Source organism: Maylandia zebra, linkage group LG14 (genome assembly GCF_041146795.1).
Source record: "Maylandia zebra isolate NMK-2024a linkage group LG14, Mzebra_GT3a, whole genome shotgun sequence".
Taxonomy (NCBI): Eukaryota; Metazoa; Chordata; class Actinopteri; order Cichliformes; family Cichlidae; genus Maylandia; species Maylandia zebra.
Window position 1 is genome coordinate 22,716,639 of NC_135180.1, and position 9,466 is coordinate 22,726,104.

A 9,466-nucleotide genomic window follows, 5' to 3' on the forward strand; every position below is an offset into this window, starting at 1 on the left:
ATATATGAAATGCCTGGTTTTACTTACTTGCTATCAAGATCAAGTTGATCAGTTGTGCTTTTATTGTAAAAACAACAAACCTAAACAATCTTTTAAAAATGGGAAAAAAAATATTAAACTCAAAATGCTGATCGCCTCCATCCTCTACTGATTGTTACACTGTTTGTACATCAGGCAGAGATTTCTGATAGGACACTAAAATTCAGAAACTGTGGTTTTCTACGAATAAACGGATGCATCAGTATGCCAGTTATGCGGTTATCTTAAAGAGATAGACCTATCTGTGAGATCACACATGACTAAGGTCTGTGTGCGTCACTGTCTGGAGTGTCGCCTCTAACCCCTGAAGGCCAGTGATAATCCTTTAGGCATGTGTCTGTGAATACATTTCACCTGGCCCTGCACTGTGAAGGACACTGCTGTTATCAAGATCAAGTGTCAACCTTGTCGTGTAAAGAATTTTTATATCACTAATCACTATCTGCCCTTTGTTTACACTTGGCGACGTGTCGCATGAGCCTGAATGAAAACGAATATTCAGTTTTTGTAGTAGTGGAATTACATAAAGGTGCAGGAATGTGTTATCACTGTGTATTATCACTGAACAGACGGGCATAAGAGCGCTCCTGACACTGACAAACTGGTTACACATCACATCTACAGGACAGAGGCAGTCGTGTGAAGAGAAATTGGTAAGAAAATTAGGATTTCTCGCAACTTTAACAAAAGACTTCTTTATATTTCCTGCTTTAAGAGGGATTACATATTAAAAAAGAATACTTACTGCACGAAGAGCAATAAAGGAAGAAGAGCAGCTTTACAAAACTGGATCTAGGCTGTTGAAAATAGCAAGAGTGCAGCTGAAGAGCAGCAACTACATCCAAAATGTATTTCATAGCTTCCTCTTCTCTTACTTTTTTCTCTGATGAGAGCTTACAGCTGATTCAGCATTCAAAGAATCAGAATGAATGTGTAAATCAGTGATGAGTTAACATATTGCTAAATGCTCTGTCGAGTGACAACTCTTTAAAAATCTGTATTTACTTACCCATGTGTAACTGACATATATATCTCATATGTAAATCACAAACTTAGTAACAGATGATTACATGCTTATATAATAATTCATTATTAATTGTTCTTGGTAATCGATTATTAGTCTTAGCAGTCACTTGGTATATGTTATGTAGCAGGCTATACTATATTACCTTAGTTTGTTATTAATCTTATATCACCATTATTCTGCTGCCATTCAAGCTCTCAGATGTGCAAGGTAGCTCAAACTTGAACTGATCGAAATCTAAAGAGTTATGAGCTTAATGCTGTAAGCTTTTTACAATAATCTCGCAGTGAAGAGCTATGAGCAGTATGCTTTATCTTCCTGACACTGTACAGATTTGTCTGAGGCGAAGCCATTATATCAGTTCATCACATTTGGCAAGGATCAGATTTTATCATAGTAAAATGAAAAAATGAAACAGGGAAGAGAGTCTTGCTTCAGTGAAGCATTTCAGGGAGATAGAAATCATGACAAACCACATTCATTCTGATCAAAATGATCCATCTTTTGAGATTTTCCCTCGTATTGTTGCTAGGACAACAAAGCTTTTTACAATGCCTATTCGTGTGGTATTTGCGGTATTAGACCATATAGATGTTGCATTGCAGGTTACATACCAGTAATGATTTTTGCTGTTATTGTTTGTTGCTTGTTTTGCTCACAGGGTTCCAGCCAATACCAATACGTGGTGATGTGGTGAACCATTGAAGAAAAACTCATTTAAAAGAGAGCAGAGAGCAGCCTCATCAGTTTCAATCATGTCGCTCAAGCGTCATAAAAGACTGAGCAGCAAGAAGAAAAGTATGTTTCCTTTTTGTTCTTCTGTTTTGTTTGTCTGGGGTTTGTGCATCATTATCATGCGTTTCATTCTGAACATTGTTTTTCATACTTACAATACTTGAACATGCTGTGGGTATTGTGTAGCTATATTGAAAGTCAGTGAGTGAGCACAATCGCCAAAGAAATGCCTATGTTCTACAAAGACTTTTTTTTGTAACTACACTACTGAACTCAGTCACGTGTCATTCGCTGACATGATGTCAGGTCCCCCTTGAAAATTAGATTTAAATCTCATTGAGATTTTTACCTGGTTAAACAAAGGACTAGTTTCTTTGTATTTTGATTGGAAAATGGCAAACGGGTGCAATGATTTATTAAAAAATATGCACACTTACATGGAAAAGCAGCATATAAGGTAAAAATAGACTTTGTACACTTCTGATTAGTTTGAAAGTCAATGTTCGGAATGACTGCCTTTAGTGTTCAAAAACAGCTTGAACTCTCTTAGGCAAGTGTTTTTGTAATTTTTTGAAGAAGTCATCAGGAATAGATCTCCAGGATTCCTGCCCTCCAGTTTCTTCAGTTTTCTTTTATGTACATCATGCTGAGATATGACAAGTGTTGAGTTATTATAGCATGTTGGGAATTACCTTGTTGGTACAAAAATAACATTTATGCCTGCCAATATTTTAGTTTCAGGTAAAATATTGGAACAGATGATTATCATTTTGTAAACATTCTCCTAGTAACAAAATGTCTAAAGATATCATGAAATTGAATCTTTGCTAAGTTGTCTGTTATGTATAAAACAGCACTTGAATTAGTTGCTCTTTTATGCTTGAATGATTCATAGGTCATTGTTAAGTGGCTAACACACAAACAAATCATTCCTTTGAAAATGGTAAAGGACAAGGACAGGACTGAAAATAAGTGGAAAAGCAGTCAATGTCCAAAGAAAACCCTTGAAGTACCTTCAGAAAGCCTGGACAAGTATTGCTCAAGACAGCTTAAAAAATTTAAGTGTGGTTTCTTGGAAGAAAATGTAAAGAAACGAAGGATGACACAAGACTTTTGCCCAATACTGTGCATAATCTTGTGTTTTGATGTAAATAACCAGAGCCCTCTTGAGTAAAATTTAAATTAATAAGAATGCATACCTCTTATTACAATTATTATGAGTCCCACAAACAGACATAAAAGTATTAGTACAGTCTGATAACCTTTGGTAACCACATTTGGTGACCTAAAATAGTATGGGGCTACAATGATTTTGGAGATACTGTTGCAAAAAACTCATGGCTCAAGAGTTGGCAGTTCGTCCTGTAATCGGAAGGTTGCTGGTTCGAGCCCTAGCTTGGACAGTTTCGGTCGTTGTGTCCTTGGGCAAGACACTTCACCTACCGCCTACTGGTGTTGGCCAGAGGGGCCGATGGCGCGATATGGCAGCCTCGCTTCTGTCAGTCTGCCCCAGGGCAGCTGTGGCTACAACTGTAGCTGCCTCCACCAGTGTGTGAATGTGAGAGTGAATGAATAGTGGAATTGTAAAGCGCTTTGAGGGTCTCGAAAAGCGCTATATAAATGCGAAAAATAATAATAATAATAATAATAATAATAATAAAAAACTGTTATTGAACCCTCATTTTTTCTCAGTTGCCAAAGTTAAATGGTGCTCATAACAAACATAATAATTTGAAAAAGAATCTGTCAAGTTTTATCTTCAGAGGTATGATTAAAAGCTGTCTTACATTAACGTGAGTTCTGACTGTTGCAGGAAGGCTCCTATTGTTCAGACTTTGCAAACAATATGAGCTCAAATTTACTGGGTAGGAGTTAATGTGCTATTATAAAAAGCACAGCATTTTTTTTCCAATATGTTTAGTTAATAATGATAATTGGCTTTTTGTTTGCAAGTGTAAATTCTGATGTTAATTGCACCAAGGGATGCCCAGTTTACGGATAACACTGTTTTTCTGTTTTCAAGCTCAAATGAAATGAAAAGTGAGATTGAAGGATAATGTTCTTTTCCTGTTAAAAGAAAAGAAAACAATAAAAATAAATGTAAAGAACTTAAAATTAAATAGAAATAAAAGCAAAAAAGAAGAGCATTTGCACAGTACTTGAAATTTTTGTGTAATTGGACTAGTTTTTTGTAGCTATTTTCTGTCTTACTTATTTTATCAAAGTCTGTGTCACACTTAAATGGATAAAGCTGTGTTTTTGGGTTGTTTTTTTTAAACTAGAATCTCCAAAGGATAATCTCCAGGCAGAGGTTCTGCATGAGCTCAGCTTGGAGGCCTACCAGGCTATACCACTGGATGTCTCATCAATGCTAGACATTATTACTTGGACTCTGGGGAACCAATCTCCTCTAGAACCCTCTGATCTACCAAAAGCTTTCCTCCAGTCCCTTTGGCTGCTCAGGAAAGATGCCCGGACTCCTTGGTGTGAGTCTCTTCATAATCTTGTTACAAACGATGACAACAATTCTACCGGGAAGGTGCTCAGTAGTTTTAAAGGAGATAGCCAGGGTGCCATCAACCCGCTTGATCTAATCACAGCTGTCTATATGTCTGCTAGTACTTTCCTTCAGCAAGAGATCTCCAAACGGATGATGCAGTGCCAATTTTCTATACCACTGGTCCTTCCAAACAAAGATCCGGAAGAGCCTAGTTGCTTCCTTCTTTGGCCTTTAAGAGGGATTGTGGGCCAGTGGAGATCTCACCCCCTAAATAAATACAGGCGAATCCAAGAGGGGGATTTGGCAACCACATGCATGCCATTAGTTTCATTTGTCAGGCTTGGTTGTTGCAGTGTGTCCAAGTCACAGGTGCTAAACCATATGTTACGTGGAGTCACATCTTCCTGTCAGACATTTCTCCACAGGGGGATGGAAGGAGGGCAGCTGCCCAAAAGGCTTTCGGGTGGCCTGGTAGAAATTGGATGGCATCTACCCACTGGAGATAGCACCAAAGATGTCTTCCCAGTCCCTTTGGTCTTCTCCAACCTGCGGGGTGATGCCAGTGCGCATGAGAAATGCCTTACCTTTTTATGCAAGGCATCTTCAGCTATAGTTGTTTTCTGTGGAAATCTTAAGGAGAAGGAAAAACTACTTCTTGCTTCCTGTAAGGATACCAACAGCAAACTAATACTCATTGACCTTTTAGACACTGAGAGAAATGGGAGCAGAGTTGTTGGTTTTGTTGATGAGAACCTTGAAAAGTACATGGGGCTTCCCGAAGAATCTGTGATTCAGGGCAGAGGTCTGAGTGAGGATGCACTGGCTAGTAAGCTATGTGATACTCTAAAACATCTGCTACCAGACAGACTGAAACTTATTACGCTTGAGGAAGCAGCACAATTTGCGGCGGATATAGGCCTAAATGTGGACGAAGGACCCATTTGTCAAAAAGCCATGGCCTCAGTGGAGGAAGTGTTGAAGGGTTTAGATGAGGGGTCTGATGAATATAGGCGTAAACAGCTTCCTCTGCAGGGGCCTTTGTGGAGCAAATTAGCAGAGCTAGAAAAAGCAGAGAGTAAGCAGAGAAAAGAAAGAACAGAAATTGACCCCCAGCTACAAAAAGAAAAGAATGACATTATGGCTGAGTTGAGGAGCTACAAAATGACCCCAGCTATGAAGATCTTTACAGATGCTCTCTTTACCAAAGATAAAGTGAAGAGAGCTTACTTTCTTAGCTGGCTCACTCTAAGACTTAAGAAAACTACAAAACAAAACAAGACGAAAGATCTGCTCACAAATCTACAGACAGTAAAGAAAGAAAGCATGCTGGTAGATTTGGATAAGCTTGAACAAAGAGTCAAAGACACCCCTGGAGACACTGGTTCAATATTTCAAGAGGGAACAGAAATACAATCTGCAGGTCTAAATTTGCAACTTTCTGAGCAACAGTCTGAAGGAAGCCATCAACTGAAGGTCTCAGAATCCAAAGAAAAGACCACAGAACCACTGTCACAACAGACAGACCATCAACATGACGCAAACATGGCGCAGGAGATATCCATCACTTTAAATGAAAAAGAAAATGAATTAAATTCGGCCTCTGAAGACCAAAGCTGTCTTTTAGAGTCAGGAGAAAATAGCACGTTGCGCTTCAAAGAGAAAAAACCAAATGAATCAGAGCTAACACTCACTACGGACAATTCAACTTCTGGCACGCAACAAATGAGCCTTGATGATTGTGCTGATCCCTCTTATGAACCTGATACATGCGCATTAGGTCCTGAGCACTTTCTGCGTGAGATAGGGCTAATCTTTGAGCTAGCATACATCAGCCCCAGCAGCGGAAGCCAAAATGTGTTACGTCTCCCTAGCTTAGCTACAGATCTTCTTCTTTATGGGATTCCACTTGAACTAATGGATGGAGATGCCTCAAATATCCCCATCCAGTGGCTGGGCTGTGTCTTTGGAGAGCTCAAACGTCGCCTACCACAAGAACAGTGTAGGACAAGAGTGCTGACAAATCTTGGCGACTATAATGCAAGGAATGCAGAGATTCTTTCTGCATTATTTGGAGTGAAATTCCCTGAATGGAAGAAACAAACTTCAAGAGGGGTGTACATGGCTGCCCTGTGTCTTCCTGAAAACCTCAGAAAGGACATGAAGTGTGATGTTTTGTTGCTAATTGAGGTCAGAGGTCTCTGCTCAGTCTCACTGGACAGCAAAAGAAATATACTGGGCAATGACAATGAAATGGCTACCTTTGCAACAGGACTGAGTGACTTTTTAATGCACAGCATGTCTTCACACCCTGGTTCTGATTTTGAAACAAACCTCAGTGTCAGAGTCAATGCTCTCCTGCGAATCAAAGAATATGGCTCCATGCCATTTTGCCAATTCTTTGTCCAGAACGAAAACGTAAATAGCAAATTACAAGCGTCACAATTAAGGTACGTTTCTCAGGTGCTTTTGCAAACTAGCAATATTGATAAAGATGGAAAGACCACAAGCTGCACAGTCTCTGTCAAAGGACCATGGAACAAAATGTCCCTCTCTGAACCAGTTGATACAGATTATAGTGGGGATGTTTTAAAGTTTAAAGAAATCCTTTTTGAAGCATTGAAGAGGAGTGCCGCTAAGGCAGAAGCCCCAGTTTTGCCTGAATTTATGAGGCGTTTGTGTTCTGTTTGGGATGCGATCAAAGAGGAATCATTCTCCATTGGTCTCCAAAACACTGATATAGCTTTGGCATTTTCTTTGTTGTGCACAGAATTTTTCTACTGGGAAAACAATTTACTGGACAACATGAAAAGTTGGCTAACGGGTGCAACAAAAAAAAACTTTACCACAAAGGGAGAAGCTTTGGATGCATCTATTCAAAATGACCTTCTCAGTGAGTTAAAGAAGGAAGCCAGTGAGGAAGTCAAAGCAGAGGTGAACAAACTCAGGTCAATAGCAGAGACATATGTGATGAAAGAGGAAACTCTCAAAATGAGATCTGACAAATTCATGCCAATCCTAATGAGCAATATTGACAACCTACAGGACAGAGTAACTGAAGAGATAACAGAAAGGTTGGAGGCAGTCTATGAGAGCCATTACTCTTCCACACAGCTTAAAAAATTTAAAGCATTACTGGGAGAAGAGCAAGAATCCAAGGTAGATGCACTAGTAGAAAAAAGCAAGACAACAAAAATTCTTCTGCAAGATGCAGAGATAGAGGATGAATTTGAGGCTGTGTGGGATAAGATATTGTCCAACTTTGAATTCAGGCCTTCAGAAACAGAAGATATAACTCCAAGAGTAGAAGATATTCTGAGACAGAATCTAATCAGCCGTGGCCTCCAGAAACACATGAAAAAGCTTGAAATGATTGGCCAGAACCAGAACTCTGACTTCCAAGTTTGCGATGAGCATTTTGGATACCGCAGCAGATTAAAGCAAATGTTTGAAGACAACAACAAACAACACAAGGTAGAAGCTCAGCAGGTAGCAAACAATATCATAGAGGAATGCAAACAGTATATAGCAGATAAGTGTAACAAACCAGCAGATTTCTCTGACGGTTACATTACAGAGCTGTTACAAAATGTTGAAAAATCTTTAAATGAAAAATCTGTGGAAACTAGATCAGCTTTTGAAGTGGATCTAAAAGTATATCTCTGTAATGCTTCTTGCCAAGACTTTCAAAACCTGCATAACCGCTATGCCAAAGACGCAGAACTTTTGACATGTATCACTAAAAGAAAAGGTATGGACTTGGCCGAGTTTATCTATGACTTCAGGAAAAGAGACCAGTGTCAAAGGATGGCCCAAGCATTCATCTCCATGGTCATCAAGCCCACAGTCTTGGATTACATCAACAGACCCCTGGGGATATCTATTGCAGAGGAGATCCAAAGGAAAGCTCAGCAGTATCACTCCTCACAGGCCTTCCACCAAAGCTTGCTGGAAGAGATGATTAAAGAAGATCAATTTGAAGTCTTCCTGGAATATCTGCTCTTCTATGACAACTTCAGACTCAGGAAGATCCAGGAAACAGTGACAGCTCACCTCACTGAATCAACCAACCTGGGACAATGGAGGCATCAGAGACTCTGTGAGATTGTAGGAAAAATTGAAGAAGCAGTGAACGAATCCACAGAAGGTATCAGTGGAGTCCTGAATGATACAAAGCCACTGCTGGAGAGAGTGTGTCTCACTTTAGAGAAAGGGGATGTTAATGTGATCAGGACCTGTCTGACTGGACCCCTGTTTAGCATCACTGTAGAATGGAACCGTTTTGCTAAATGTTTACTGGAGTCAGTGGCTGCAATGCAGATGGACCTTGATCAAGAGTTCTCCAAAAATGTGGATACTACCCAATTTCTTAACTGTCTTCCAGTTCAGCCCCAAGACTACCTCTTCAAAAAAGTGAAAGGCTGTGACAAGCAATGTCCTCTCTGCAGAGCCCCGTGTGAGGAGGAGGATATGGGGCATGAGGGTCACAATGCCTTGCTCCATCGACCTAAAGGCATGCAGCCTTATGCCTCTAGTTCTGTATCCTGCATCAGTTGCCCTGAAAGCATGAGCGAGGACAAGGACACACATGATACATCCACAACAAGCAGTGTTCTCCATTCACTTTACCCAGACTGGAGCTTCTCTCCTGACAACACAAATAGCTCAAAGGCCAGTGATTACTGGAGGTACTGTGTGACTTAAACACTCTTTATTGTAGAAATGACAGTATTAGATTAAATTTAATTTATTAAATGAACAAATTCTTTGTTACAGGTATGTGCTGGTGAAGTTCAATGAGAGGTTTGCACAGGAGTTTAAACGAGAGCCGACAAAGATTCCTGAGGAATGGAGGAAAATCACTCAGGAACAGGCCTTAAACAGTCTGAAGGAGGTGTTCCTCACCAGAACGAGTGTTTAAAATACTGCATTCAGTTCAGCTAAGAAAGAACATTTGTTCATATGTGAAAAACCATAATTCAACCATGGAATTTAGATCCTGGGTTTTAAGGTTTCCCACCTGATTTGAAATAGATGCAGAAGAAGGACTGCTCTGTGCTGAATGTTATTTATTGTTTTTAACAGGTTCAACTCAATATTACTTTAAAAAAAAATACACTTTGAAATATATATATAATATTGTAAATAGCATTTCTGTATAAACATTATAA

The 9,466-nt window shown here is 39.5% G+C and overlaps 2 protein-coding genes across 2 annotated transcripts; both read left to right on the top strand.

Moving 5' to 3' along the window:
* The first annotated feature begins 1,818 nt into the window (after window positions 1–1,818).
* Window positions 1,819–5,377, top strand: LOC143421982 (up-regulator of cell proliferation-like). The gene is made up of 3 exons (XM_076892034.1): window positions 1,819–1,861; window positions 4,081–5,280; window positions 5,331–5,377. The coding sequence occupies exons 1-3, from the start codon at window positions 1,819–1,821 to the stop codon at window positions 5,375–5,377; spliced, it is 1,290 nt and encodes a 429-aa protein (XP_076748149.1).
* gvin1l2 (GTPase, very large interferon inducible 1-like 2) lies at window positions 5,325–9,466 on the top strand. The gene is made up of 2 exons (XM_004543682.3): window positions 5,325–8,983; window positions 9,072–9,466. The coding sequence occupies exons 1-2, from the start codon at window positions 5,436–5,438 to the stop codon at window positions 9,214–9,216; spliced, it is 3,693 nt and encodes a 1,230-aa protein (XP_004543739.3). The 5' UTR covers window positions 5,325–5,435; the 3' UTR covers window positions 9,217–9,466.